This window comes from Clinocottus analis, unplaced genomic scaffold (genome assembly GCF_023055335.1).
Source record: "Clinocottus analis isolate CAN_PGR_092001 unplaced genomic scaffold, fCliAna1.0.p SCAF_5, whole genome shotgun sequence".
NCBI classification, from domain to species: Eukaryota; Metazoa; Chordata; class Actinopteri; order Perciformes; family Cottidae; genus Clinocottus; species Clinocottus analis.
In genome coordinates, this window is record NW_027176207.1 from 1,719,415 (window position 1) to 1,734,648 (window position 15,234).

Consider the following 15,234-nt stretch of genomic DNA (forward strand, 5'->3'; position numbering starts at 1 on the left):
TAGAAAAAACCCTTTAACAGGGAATAAATAAAGTGAAGAACCTTTATAGAGCAACAGAGGAGGATCTCTCTTCACAGCGCTGAACGTAAACTGAAGCATTTCCTCCCCTCTGATGGGATGTGCAACGGCTGTGACAACGTTTAGGCTCCTAAAAAAGATGTTAGCAGCTAATGTCCTCCTGCTGTTTTGGTGCAATTTCACGTGAATGAAAGCCGCCGTGTGCTAAAGGACGAAGCGACGCTCGGTCTCTTTGACTTTAAGAGGAAATGAATGTTTGGCTCTTTTTGATGGCTTCCTCCAGCTGCCGCTCCATCACCTGGCAGGAGTCATGACCGTCATGACACCTCTGTGAGCGGCATCATTTCAATGAATGAATCATTTCATATTCATGTAATGTGCTGTAACTCTGTTACGTCGCTCATTCTGGTCACATGACATCTGTTGCTTCTGTCCATCCTGATAGAGCATCCTCCTCTGTTGCTCTATGAAGCTTCTTCCCTTTTTCCCCTGAAAGGGTTTTTACTATCTTTATTTCCTTTAGGTCCTGGGACAGGAAGTCATGAGTACAGACTGTAAAGCCCTTCCAGGATGATCTTGCACTTGTGATTTTGGCGGATACAAAATAAGCTGAATTGAATTGAACATCACGGGCAGCACAGTAACTCGGTTAGCAGGTGCATCAATTGGATTAGAGTTAAGTTGATATTTCCTGATCGACGGCGCCGAGGCCGTCGATCGGGAGGAGGCAGGAAGTCGGGACCTCACAAAGAGAGGCAGTAAAGGTGACACTGATTGTTTTTCTCCCGGCCGCATGGACAAAGATCGGCCCAGTGACCTTCAGCTGCAGCTGGATATCTGATGGGCCCTGTGTGCGCTCCAGAGAGGGTCACTTTCAATATGAGGATGCCTCTGGTTTCTCCCGGGGAGAATGGCGCCCTTTGTCCCGGAGACCCCGGGGACGCCGGGCATTGGAGCGGAGGTTTGGGAGTTAGTGAGGCGGTGTGGTGGCTGTCCCAGAAGCCCGACTAGAGGACCAGATCTTAAGGATCCACCCTTTGATCGCCGGTCCCTCCCGATGCTGAACCGAAGAAGCAACAGAGGCCGAGCAGCCGGATGACAGGAGGCTTTCATTCCAGCTTTTATCTGCCGTCTCCGTGCATGTCTCTGTGAGGGGCTGCTGTCCTCCTCGGCCTGTCCGTCACAATAAGCCTTTTGATTCCTTAATGGGGGCGGGGCCAACGGGCGGGGGACTTGAAGTAACTTGAAAGGGGATGAAGTTTGAAAAAGCACCTGTAAGAAACTGAAAGGTGTGTGTGTGTCGTCTCAGAGACTCAAACGTGTTCGTGTCGCTGTAGTCTGGGAGCTTTCATAGTGTACATGACACGACTGTGTGTGTGTGTGTGTGTGTGTGTAAGTGAACGCTGGCCTAACAGCCTCTATAACATCAAGGACAAGTCAATTAGGATAGGATTAAGGATTTGGGGCCGTGACTCTCCTGACAGAGCGAAGGGGACTCGGACAGGAAAGTGAGAAGCTGTGTTGTGTGTCTGAGCCAGCAGACGCACAACAGAGCCAACGACAGTGTGTTCCTGTGTCAGCGATGCCACTGAGGCTAAATAAAGTGTTGAACACAGAAGAGGCCGTCATTACAAAGGCATGTACGTAGTTTATTCACATCCGCCATGACACTTTCAAGCATTACAACATGAGTCAACTCCATTGCTCACCAACAACTTGATGCCTCATATATGATTTTGCATTCAATACTATATATATATAAACTTTGCAACAGATAAATAACAATAACTGTCCGTCTCATATCAATATACACATTCAGTACATAAATACATGTGTACGATGACGCAGCATAGAAATACAACTCGATGCCGTATGAAAACACGGGGAATATACAGATTCCTGGTTCGATCATCACAACAAACCCTTCTGGGAAGTTTCTCTCTTGAACACACAACGCGTCCTGAAGACGTGAGCGAGACCTCAGTGGGGTGAAAGTCACAGTCGATGACATTCAGTGCATCCGAGACCCTGAAACACAAACCATGAACACACTCACGTGTTCTCAAGACGACTGAACGCTGCACGGGTCAAACATGAGGAAGGAAGGTGTGTGTGTGTGTGTGAGTGTGTGAATTTGGCAAGTGTGTGCAGCTTCATGAGGAACATCTGGAACATCAGGACATGCAGATTCATGCGCGAGTGTTTGAGTTGCACGAACACGATGACGTCGGTGGGAAACGATGAGTGGCACGATGTCAGGTGGATTCTCAAAAGTCTGTTTCTGCAGACGCTCCCTCCTCCTCCTCCTCCTCCTCCTCAAACCAGACTGTCCCCTCGCTGCATACGGTTAGCATACGGTTAGCATAAGGTTAGCATCTGGTTAGCATCCCTGCAGCTCCATCTCTGTCTCAGGTGTCAGGAAACCCTTTGACTCTGGGAGGAAATAGACTGCAGCTCTGCTCCTGACACTGGATTCCCTCGGGGAAAGGCAAGACCTCTCCTTCTCCCCCCCTTCCTCTTCCCTCCTCCTCCTCCCCCCTCCCCTCCAACCAACTGCTGACTGTGTGGATGTGTGGTGTTCACCTGGTGGGCGTGCTGTGTGTGTGTGTGTGTGTGTGTGTGTGTGTGCTGCTGCTGCTGCTGCTGGACTTTGAAAGAAAAGTCAAACTGCTGACTCCTTTGACCACCGGCTTTGAAATGGAGCGTGCTCATTTGACTCAGTTCTGCTATTAATAGCTCCGGGGCCGTCCACATGCCGCACCGAGAGCGGAGCGTCACGTGGCCGGTCACGGGGCCGACATTGGCACCGCGAGCGCAAAAAAAACCATCGCACTATTACGGAGCAGAGACTAAATTTACCTGACATTGGACAAGGAGGACGAGGTCTGAAGGGTGCGAGGGTGCGCTAGTGTTTCACGGGATGAATTTAGGGCAAATCTACACGAGGATCTGACGTCGGTTTTGAATTCAGATGTCACTTTGAGTGCTGGATAACCGGCTTTATGGCACATTCATAACGCTGAGATGCGACCTACTGCTTCACTACGCATGCACGAACGCCGATCCAACCCTCCCGGCGCCGGTCGTGAGGCGTCCCGCCGACGCCTCGGTCATTTGTGCCGCGAGGGGAGGGAACGCGCCTGCACCGCGACGCGCTCGGCCCTCTGGGAGATGAAGATGAAGATGAAGACGTGGCAAAACCAGTTAGTTTGAGCTTTGAGGAGAGGCCGAGGACTTCTGCGTGTGGACGGGCGTCGCGGTGCAGCGCGGGACGCCTCGCTCTAGTCGCTGCGGGACAGCCCCACGGCCGCCGCGATGGCGGCCACGAGGAGGCCGGAGCTGGCCAGGATCACCGCGCCTCCGGACCGGTACACCTTCCGGCCGTTCAGCGGCTGGACCGGCCGGAAGTTTCCCTCCATCGGCTTCCCGTTGTGGAACTTGAGCTCGGAGAACGCCCGGAGCTGGAGGAGCAGAAGAGGACGAGTTAGCTCCAGAGAGGAGATCATCAAGGAGGTTCCTCCTGGACGTGGAACTAAGTACCAGACAATATTGAAGGAGTATTTCCATTGGTGTTGCTCCTCCACAGAGGGAAATGTACATTTTACTGCACTACATTTATCCCACAGCTTCAACTACAAGTTATTCACACAAGAACCAAACATGCTTATGAAATACCAAACGTTGGTACCCAGAGGTTACCTCGTGTCATGCGACCGCTCACAAAAGAGCAGTGTCTCGTTGGGGCCCCTTGTCAAATTTCGGATGTCTATGAGTTCCACCAAATTCCAAGACCCCCCCCCCCCCTTTAAGTACTCTAATGGAGGCACATAGGTGAAATAATTCAGTTCTCCAAAAAAAAAGAAGAGGAAATCTAAGATGAGACAACAGTAGAAAAATACAGAATTGTGTGACAGAGCTTTGTGTTTCTTCTTCAATGCCTTCATAACCAGTTGTATTTTGTGTAATTTGTTCTTCTAGTAAAGGATTTTAAGACTTTATCAGCCTTCAGGGAAACTTTCAATGTCTGCAGTTTCAACAGAAAAGTTTCCTTTACAACCAAAAGACAACAAAGAGCCTTTAAAGGAAACAATGGAGTTCTGGTCCCGACCTGCTCGGCGCTCAGCGGGATGGCGTTCTCAAACAGAGTCCAGACCACGGCCTCGCTGCACCCCGGGGTGGTCAGGGAGCCCCAGTAGCGGTAGTAGGCGGTCAGGTTGTGCTCGGGGGGGATCAGCTGTGCCAGCGAGATGGAATGCAAAGTGGTATTTCCATCTGGAAGCAGAAACAGCAGAAGAAGCGTGAGCGGCGGCGCCGTGCGGCAGGTCTGTCGTCTCTCCGTCTGTACTTTGAAACCTCGGGTCCGTACTCGCAGATTTGATGCTTTGCAGAGCGTTGACGATGGGCTCGTACTTCCGGTTTGCGCTGCCGGACCTCTGAGGATGAAAACACACACGGTTCAACACGCTGTCAGGCCGACGTGAGGTCGCGTCTGGGTTTGAATCCTCAACATGACTTCACCTCGTAGAAGAAGCCGAGCACTGCGACCCCCTGCGGGTCCGACAGCGCGGTGCTCAGGTCCGTGTAGTGATGCTTCATGTGAACAATGTGCAGCTGGAGACACAAGAGGACCACAAGTCAGGATTTCATGAGTTTACATGTTACGACATCTGTTGAGTGGATTTCCTGCTGGAACAATACAAACAATATCACATCAAGTTCATCAAAAATGTGTCTTAAGGTCTTCATTGACACAAAAACAACAACAAAGTCATAATTATGGCAACAACAAAAAAGACTTCTTCTGTTTGTGTCATAATTATGACTTTTTTGTTTTTTATGTGGCGTTAATGGGCTTCAATAAATAACAGAGGACATTGTTGTGCCCTTTAAAAAAAATCATTTACAATCAGTATTTTTGGATATAAGTCTGGTGATTGTTTACAAATTCCACAATAAGACAACAATACATGAGTCCTACTAAGTCTGTGTGTGTATAGAGCTGCATTGTTTTAAAAAGACGTATTATTCACAATAAGTTATGAATATGCGCCTCATCAGGTGTTGTGTTCCTTCACAGCGGCAGTGTGTTTGTGTTGAGGGGCGCAGAAAATAGATCCTAACAAATGCAGTATTTACACTTCTTTAAGTAACGTTTGCTCCGCCTCCAGGGAGCTATTGAACAAAACAACTGTGTATTTGTGGCCTGTTTTTTTTAAAGATTCATGTGTTGAGTAAAGCATGAATGGGGCTGTGGAGAAGTCTGGAGGACTAATGCATGTTAGTCTTTTAACGGGACAAACACAGAACATCAGCCCAACCCTCTGGATCGACTGTACACACACACACACACACACACACACATACATATTTCAATCGTTCAGTTCACAGGGGAAGCTTTCTGTGACGCTCGGTCAACTTGTTGGTTTGAGTTTACAGCTTTCATGTGCTAGCGAACGTCACAGCTTCAGATCCAAGATGTGTTACTGTCAGATAACAGACAGTTATTCTGTACAATGACTGCAAGTATTGCTATGAAATGATACAATATGATAATAGTATCGCTATGATATGATAGAATATGATAATAGTATTGCTATGAAATGATACAATATGATAATAGCATTGCTATGATATGATACAATATGATAATAGTATTGTTTATTGTATCTTTATACGCTCTGCATTGCGACAACGTTGCCGTTTGTCGTAAAGTTCCCGTGTTGATGGCACTTCTGCAGAACTCTGTTGAGGTTGCGATGGTTGAAATCTTGTTTTGAAATCTGCAGCGAGCACCGCGTCCGTCATCAGGTGATGACGTCGCCGCATCAGGACGCGTCTGCGTGGTTCACCTCCATGGGATGCTGCTCCCCGTCCACGGTGTGCTCGGCGCCGGGTCCTCCATTGCTGCCCCAGTGCAGGTGGAACTGCACGGCCTTGTAGACGGTGGGCAGGCCGCCGCCCGACACGGTGCTCAGGATAGGAACCCCCACCTGCACTGGAGTGGGAACGCACGGACGTCACGCAAAGGACGTCACACACGGACGTCACATGGAGGAAGAACTCACCCGAGTGGCCGTTGTTCTTGATGCTGCCCCTGAAGCTCTGCTGGTAGTTGTCGAAGTGGAACGGCGTCAGCAGCTCGTCTCTCAGAGTCTTCCTGGTGACGATGTTGATGGGCGACTGGCTCCTTCCTCCGCAGGCGGAGTTGGTCTGGTGCCAATCGTCTGGAGCTAAAACCAGAAGAAGAAGAAGTTGAACGAGAGTCAGAGCACAGAGGCAGAACTCACCAGGGCCTGATCGTGATCGTAACTTATTATGTTGAGTTCAGATCCCAAATCGTGTGTTTGGCTCCTGATTATATTTCTGGTTGATAAATCGCCTCCGAGCAGCGCTGCATGTCTGGAGGAGCCTCTTCAATCAAGGCAATCAGGCCGCTGAGCTCTTCATCCTCTTTTAACCTTTTGGAAAACATGCAAAAACCCTCCCACTTCCATTTTACTACCCAGCATGCCCCATTCAGACAATCTTTTGGAATAAAATACGTAATTTTTCCATTTTTGAGCCAAACGACACAGTTTTTGGACTGAAACTCTTCCTAACAGGACACGTCTTTGTTTTATTGTGATTTTTGTTGCAGGTTCTGATTCTTTAGGTCCTAATCTTTCCATAAAGGTGTCTTATTGACGCTGCAGGAGGCTTTTTTAGGAAATCTGGCTCATATCATGCTGGATGTTACCATCAAAATATCTTTTTAAAGTGATTTTTTTTGCAGATATACATACAATAAAAACAAGTATTGGAATTATTTTTGGGTTTCTGCGACGACTCAAACAGGGAAAAAGAGGTCTGGAGACAAAATGGTTCCACAGTTTTCAACGAGTAAGTTATTTTATTTTTACCTGCGTTTGTTCTTTTTTTATTTAATTTGTTTGCGTTGTATTGCTCTTTACATCTGTTGGATTAATGTCCGATGTGAAGCACTTTGTAACTTCGAAGTACCAGATGAATAAATTTATTTTTATAATCAAATATTGTTACACTTCTTGTATTTAATGAGCTCGTACCGTTGCAGTGATGATCACAGGAGAACTGGGACTGATAGCACCAATCTGAAACACAGAGAACCGAAACACATCACCAGCCATGAGGGAAAGATCACAACACACACACACACACACACACACACACACACAAACACACACACGGTATGTTATTTCCTATACATAGAATATACACATCTGTCCAGATGGGTTATTTGTTTTTACAAATGTCTCTTTTGTTATTAAGTATTATTTGTCCCTTATAGAAACTGGATTGTTCTCCGGCGTGTGGGATTGGCTCTTGTTATTCCAGCCCATAGAAAACACACAGGAACTGTCTTCCTATTCACCAAAAAGTTTGTGTTGCAGCGTTATCTTTCCGTGCCATCGGGACCGACACAGAGCAGTCGGCCCGTTCTCACATGTTTGTCTCGGGGTTTATTAATATTTCACAATTGGTTTGCATGTTTCAGCCTCACTCAGATACAAATATCTGCAGCTCGCTCACGAATCAAATATTTATGAAAAACACACATGCCATTGAAGAGACAGGAGCTGTGTTGTTGGTGACTTCTCCTCGCGGTGTGTGTGAAGGAAGTCAGTGTTTGTTTCTTGGCCGTGTTGGTGAGCCGCTTCCTGCTGCGCGGGCACGATAATGGGCACTGAAAATAAACATCGCTGTCTTTGTTTTTGGCAGGTGTTTCATGTCGTGTCGGTGCCATCGTGCACTGCGGCGCTGCAGTAAATAACGAGACGCTCACTTGGTGGATACGCCGCGATGCTCGTGTTCTGGTTGCAGGGTTTGTGTGCGAGAGCAACATGAATGATGCAGAGGAAGAACAGAAAAGTCTTGTTACTCGCTGACTGCTGCCGGCTGCGGAGGTATTAAAAGATCACTTGAATGACAGCGAGAGCTGTGAAAAGCATCATTCTCTGAAGTCAGAACTCTGCATTGAGGCCTCACGTGAGCTCATGTTGCAGCTGAACGCGTGCAGGAAAGTACGTTTACTCAAGAACGGCACGAAAGTACAAATTGGAGGTACTTGAAGATAAAGTACACGTTTCCTATGAATGTGATGCCGTACAAAATGAGCCTTTGTTAAGTCTTTAATTCAGTAACTGCTGGTTTACATTCCTCACAAAGTGGCTTCAGTTCTATTTCAGGTATAATTTAGTTGTTAATGTTTCTGCATACGTTTCAGGGAAGAACACAATATAACAAATGGCGGCAGCAGCTCATCAATAATGTTTTGTTGCTAAATGTCATACAAAACATGAGTTCATATCTATTTACTGAAGTCATTTTTCTGAATTATTAACATAAACTTTCTTAATTCTTAATGGAGGACTTGTAGAACATGATGACTGTAAAACAGACATATGAATCCTATTGGAATGAATAGTTTAATTAATCGTACAGACCACTTTTATGATTTATTCCAATTCTGAACTAATTAATAATTAATTTCTGAAGCATCAGTTGGACCTGTGTTGACTTGTATCTGAGTTAAGCTACAAGTCAAGTCATATCAGAGATACAGCTTTTCTTTATGGCTCCTCGTCAGCCAATCAGATGACTGTCCGCACAATTCTTGACCAATCAGCGCTCGGCTTTGGTGTCTCGTGCGGCGCAGAGCGCGTGAACGACATGAATGAGTTTCAGAGGAGCTGAGAACTTTGCAAACTGAGGAAACTGTCGAGAAGGAAAAAAAAACAACAAAAGACGGCGAAAAGAAAACAAAAAGACCACGTCAGCCCGCGCACGTACACACACACACACACACACACACACACACACACACACACACACACACACACACACACACACACACACACACACAGGAGATGTCACGTGATGCGCGCCGCGGAGACGGCTCGTTTCATGCCATTGTGTCCTGAGCCAGACATAAACTCTGCGTTTCTCACGACAAGCTGCTCTGAGAGGTTCAGGGTCCCCAAGAAAATCAGTTCTTTTTGTTTCCCCTACAGATCTGAAAGATAGCGTTTGACCTCACCGGGTTTTTCCTTCTTCACACCAGCGCAGCATGTGGTCCTGATGCGCGCGCGCTGCCCATCGCGACAATACAGACAACGCGCTGCACGCGCTCCTCTGCGCGCGCACTGAGGAGGCGAGGAGCGGCAGGAGCTGAGCGGCGCATCACGTCCTCTCATAGCGCATCATTCACATATCACATCATCACATCATCACATCATCACAGCGCGTCATGGGCCACGTTACTGCGTTGAATAGTTACAGTTACACACGGATGTGCTCAAAAAAATGACACAAACACGACACCTTTAACATTTGCAGTTACATCGTGAGGAACAATGAAAGCTAAATAAAACCCAAAGATCCGGTTCGTTATTATATTTGATCTTTGGACATAAAGGCGCAGTGAACCGTCCCGCTCTGTATCCATTCTGCGTGGTTGGTCTCTTAATGTGGCGGAATTTGACTTCACAGCAACATATTAACATTTGGACTTTTGAAGAAAAACACATCAGGATTGTGACGTTTTTTTCTCCAAATCTGCGGGTTTGTTCACGATGATGATTGATGGAGTGATTGATTGATTGATTGATTGGTCGTCACTGCAGCCCTCACAAGCCGTCAGGGCTAATCTACTCCATTAGAGTTCTGCTGCCAAATCCCGGGATTTATTCTCTGAAACTATAACGCGGAATTCACCTGCTGAGACTTTGAGGCTGCGCGTGACGCGCGCCTCTCTGCGGCAGCGAGGACCGAGCAGGTGCACGAGAGAGAGAGAGAGAGAGAGAGAGAGAGAGAGAGAGAGAGAGAGAGAGAGAGAGAGAGAGAGAGAGAGAGATCTGCAGCTTCTCTTCTTTTGAACTAATCACGTGGAGAAAATGCAAGTTGCTGATGATGCCGGACATAAGGAGGACCGCGGGGGGCCACAGCATGCAGCGCTTTGGACCGGGCAGAGGTGTGTGTGTGTGTGTGTGTGTGTGTGTGTGTGTGTGTGTGTGTGTGTGTGTGTGTGTGTGTGTGTGTGTGTGTGTGTGTGTGTGTGTGTGTGTGTGTGCGCGCGCTTTTGGCGCCGAGCAGCCTCTCTTTCATCTGGGGTGTCTCTTTCTCGGCTCGTTTTTTTGTGCTTTTTTTCCCTGCAGAACATCTTTCTGAATCTATTTTTGGAGTTCTGCCTTTTTTATTCTATATATTTTTGCAATAGATCAACTTTCTAATGAACAGTGACTGTCATGTTGTAAAAAAAAGCAACTTGATCCTTCCCCCATCGAGAAGCGATCTGATTATTCATCTCAGTGTTGATTTACATACATTCAGATATTGATAATCAATCACTTGCATTCTTATATGACACATCGCAGCTTTTGATCAGAAATATAAAAAACACATATCAAAAGACGGGATAAAATTCTGCAATAAATAAATATCTATTCATTCAGTTAATAAACCAGTTTCCATCATTTTCTGGAGCAAACGACGCGTAAAGAACACGCAGTGGTTTGACATGTTGTCATAAAGAGAGCAGACTCACCTTCCGCGGCGCAGGTTGCCCAACATGATGCCAGGAGGACCAACAGGATGAGTTGCTGCATTTTGTTGCTGAGTCGGCCGCGCGGAGGCAACACAATGACTTGTTTCCAGTGTGATCATCGCATTCCTGCAGGGGGTCTTATACTTATCCATCAGCAGGACCCGACAGGAAGGGAAGAGAGTGGCCCCTCCCCCTTCGGGCACCGTCTCTAATAAAGCTCCTCGCTGATGGGAGCTCCGGTGAGGGGGGGCCGGGGGGAGGGGGGCCATCAGCGGGCTCCTGCTGCGCGGGAGCCCCGGCTCACACAGCCATGAGTCACGGTGTTGATGGGAGGAGGAATCTGGTGTTAACCATGAACGCTCCACAGGTACCTGGACGATTATTAAATTATTAAAACAATGTTACTTGGTGAAGGTGGGGCTAACACACTAATCTATTATAATGAATCATATTAAATGAACCCATCGTGTTTTATGATTAAAAAGAGTTGAATGTGGAGCAGTAAACAATAGAATAATTGTAGGGAGTGGAAGTGTAAAAAAGGTATTAAATAAATACTCAAGCACTGAAGCAGATACTGAGATACCTTTGATACATATTATCTCATATAAAGATGTTGGATTCTTGATATAAGACAAATAACACACACACACACACACACACACACACACACACACACACACACACACACACACACACACACACACACACACACGTGTTAACAAAACATATCAAATAAGTGTTGTGAGAAAATGTCGTATAGCATGAAATAAGAAATATAAAAAGTAAAGTGTGTAATCTTGAAATAATTCATCAAAATAAATCTATAATTGTGAAATCATGCAAAGATCTCTTGATTCGTCTCCTGCAGCCCAGACACCAGTACACCTCGCGCCCCTTGATGGAATAACTATATCATTTACACATTTAGGATAAGCATTGTTGGATCTTTCCTTCAGTGTTACACAGCAGAAGTTTTCAGATCCCAGCTGATGTACTTTTTGATCATTTATTTACTGAAGAGCAAAGCGTCACATTGTTTATGCTCATTAACATCAATATGACAAATTACCAGTATGAACTGTAAACTGTAAAAATAAATCCTGAACATGTGGATGAGTTTTCTTTGAAGAGCCCTCACTGCGGGATTAAAGGATTCTCTTATCTTCAGGTTGACGGCAGTGTAGATGCAGCCAGCGACAAAGTTACACACACTTTGTCTCGAGAGGATGAGATTAACTCAGAATATTACGCACAATCTCAACATCGGTATGAAAGAGAGAAAGTTGAGTCTGAAAAAAAAACTTCCTCTGGACAACAGCGCCCTCTGGTGGGTTAGTGCAGTTTCTCAGTGGATTATGTCAAATATATATGTGTGTATATGAAAGTTATATATATGATATTATGTATATATATATATATATACACACACATATATACATACATATACAGTACATACAGATGTGTGTGTGTGTATATATATACACACACACACACACATCTGTATGTACTGTATATATATATATATATATATATATATATATATATATAGATAAATATATATATATAGATAAATATATATGCCCTGTGATGAACTGGCGACCTGTCCAGGGTGTACCCTGCCTTCGCCCCTTGACAGCTGGGATCGGCTCCAGCGCCCCGCGACCCTAGTGAGGATAAGCGGTTAAGATAATGGATGGATGGATAAATATATATATAGATAAATATATCTATATCTATAAATATATATATATATCTATATCTATATATTTAGATATATATAGATATATCTAGATATATCTATATATATATAGATATCTAGATATATATATAGATATAAATATATATATATATCTATATAGATATATAGATAGATATATATAGATATATAGATAAATATATATATAGATATATAGATAAATATATAGATAGATATATAGATATATAGATAAATATATAGATAGATATATATCTATATGTACATATATATATCTATATATGTCTATATGTACTGTATAGATATACAGTACATATCTATATAGATATATAGATAAATATATAGATAGATAGATAAATATATAGATATAGATATATAGATATAGATATATAGATATATAGATATATATAGATATAGATATATATAGATAGATAGATAGATAGATATAGATATATAGATATATATAGATATATATATAGATATATATATAGATATATAGATATAGATAGATATCTCTATATAGATAGATATCTCTACATAGATATATCTATCTATCTATATAGATATATCTATCTATCTATATAGATATATCTATCTATATCTATATCTATCTATATATCTATATATCTATATATATATATATATATATATATATATATATATATCTATATCTATATATATATATATCTATATATATCTATATATATATCTATATATATATATTTATATATATATATATATCTATATATATATCTATATATATATCTATATATATATAAATCATAACAAAAGTAATATATATGTTGAAAAAAATCTTTCAAAATTCATAGTATATAGTAAGTATGGGACTCATAAAAAGGATTTATAGTATGTTGAACAAAGTGATTAAGTCAAAAGTGTTTCAGGTTAAAAAGAGTCCTAATAAAGTCAAAAACAAACAAACAGCTTCGTCATCTCACTCAATTCAGTCTGGGAAATAATCTCCATCGTAAAACCTGGGAAGGAAAAAATAAATGAAGATCCAGCTTGAGCTGCATCAGAAGATCTGAAACCCTGAAATCACTTTTAGACTTAAAGAGCAAGTAGAAAACAAAGTGAGTCTCCCAGAGCTGAACAGACGAGCAGAGGTGATGCAGATAATGTAGTTTAGGAAAAGAAAAATAAAGAGACAGGAACTCTACAGAAACTTTGTAATAACACAATCCTGCTGAAGCGTCCTGGGAAGTAAAAACTCTGATTAAACCAGTATTTCTAGATTAAAATCAGGCTACAAAATTTTCCTTTTTGTAGAATAACATTCAGGGAATTAAATTGTGTGATGAAACATTTGAAATAACTCGAGCACATTGAAGTTTCCAAAAGTCAACATTTATTGAAGAAAAAACTACATTTATACTTCAGTAAAAACATGTCTTTATTCTCAATTGACGAGTTATATTCGAGAGAAACTATGTATTTCAAATAAGGGCTAATTTATTTGATCAGATGAATCCCTGGACTTTTCTTTTAGGGTGAACATCTGATCAAATGTAACAAAGGAGACTGAAAGCTGCATTGAACCCGTGATGGAGGCTTCAATGAGGTGGATGTTGGTGCTGCTGTTTCAGCACCACGGTCAGCGCTGCAGGCGCAGCAGCGCTGACCGTGGTGCTGAAACCAAGAGAAGAGCTGCTGAACATGAAGGTAGAACAGAGTTTAGTTAACATTAAAGATATGAACTCTATGGGAATGTTGCAATATTACAGTTCATCATTCCTCAGAACTGAAGAATAGCAAGCGGAAAAAAAACGTCTTATTATACCTCTAAAAAGTTATGTATCGCATATTGAAAAAAAGTGAAACGGTAACAGTATGAATGTCAAAAATTATTAAAAAGCTTCAGTATATGTTGATAAAAGACATACCATGCAGAGAAAACGTCGTAGTATAGAAAAAAAGTATAAAAAAGTAAAGTGTACTATCTTGAAAAAAGGCATAAAAAGTAAAAAAGAAATCAATCACACAGTATGTCAAAAACGTCATGAGTCAGTTTAGCATGTAGAAGTGATTTAAATATCACATAGTTTGTAAATACTTACTCTCAGTTACTGTTTCATTGTTATACTGAGAATCATACCGTATGTTTATTAATCATATACATATGATTATAAATAAGGCCTGTGACTTCTCTTTGAACGCTTCCTCGTTAAATCTCACATGAACTTTGCAAACTACTTGCCGTCATGAGACGTTGCAGCTTGTGATCTTATGAGCGTGTGGATGCAGACGTCATGAGGACCGTGTTGTTGATTATTGATCCTGATGTATTTAACGTCTCTCTGCTCCTGAACTCACACCATGTTGTGTTCTTCTTCTCTGCAATAAATGTCCTGATGAATTATTTTACCACCATCGGAGAAAAGTTTTCAAACAGTCTAAAATGTCATAAGAGTAATATAGTGTGCAAAAATATCAAAGTACAGTATGTTAGTTATAACTTGTGTGTATTAATAAATCATTTAACGTTCTAGTTTAAATTGGAGGTTTGCAGTCACATCACCTTCCTCACTGACCTTCATCTCATGTTTATTCATCTTTATTGTCGTTTAGTATTTTTCGGTCACGCTCTTCACCGTTCATCATCCTCCAGGGCGTTTCCAGCGGGTTTGGGGTTTTCATTCTTTGTCCGAGACGAGTTTATTGTGATTAATCAGCTTTATTATCGCTTTGCTGGCGATGACATTTTGCACTCATCACGTTAGACAAAATAAAGTGCACGCTGGATTCCTCGACCCTGTGAAGACTTCTTTCTCCCAGAGGAACAAGAACAAGCAAGAAACAGATCCACGATATAATCTTTTATTTTAACCCATGGGATTTAACTTTTACAGTGCATTTCTTTACAACAATTATTCATTAAGTGACATGTTTTAGCCACCACTACGGATCAGAAAACTCT

At 42.8% G+C, this 15,234-nt stretch overlaps 1 protein-coding gene across 1 annotated transcript; it reads right to left on the minus strand.

Annotated features, from left to right (window-relative positions):
• Nucleotides 1-1,671: 1,671 nt before the first annotated feature.
• ca4a (carbonic anhydrase IV a) lies at nucleotides 1,672-10,734 on the minus strand. Its single transcript, XM_068601283.1, has 8 exons — nucleotides 10,580-10,734; nucleotides 7,083-7,127; nucleotides 6,084-6,248; nucleotides 5,868-6,013; nucleotides 4,537-4,629; nucleotides 4,385-4,451; nucleotides 4,127-4,290; nucleotides 1,672-3,479 (listed from the first exon to the last, which is right to left on the minus strand). Exons 1-8 carry the CDS (start codon nucleotides 10,638-10,640, stop codon nucleotides 3,300-3,302), a joined length of 921 nt encoding a protein of 306 aa, XP_068457384.1. The 5' UTR covers nucleotides 10,641-10,734; the 3' UTR covers nucleotides 1,672-3,299.
• Between the last annotated feature and the right edge of the window lie 4,500 nt (nucleotides 10,735-15,234).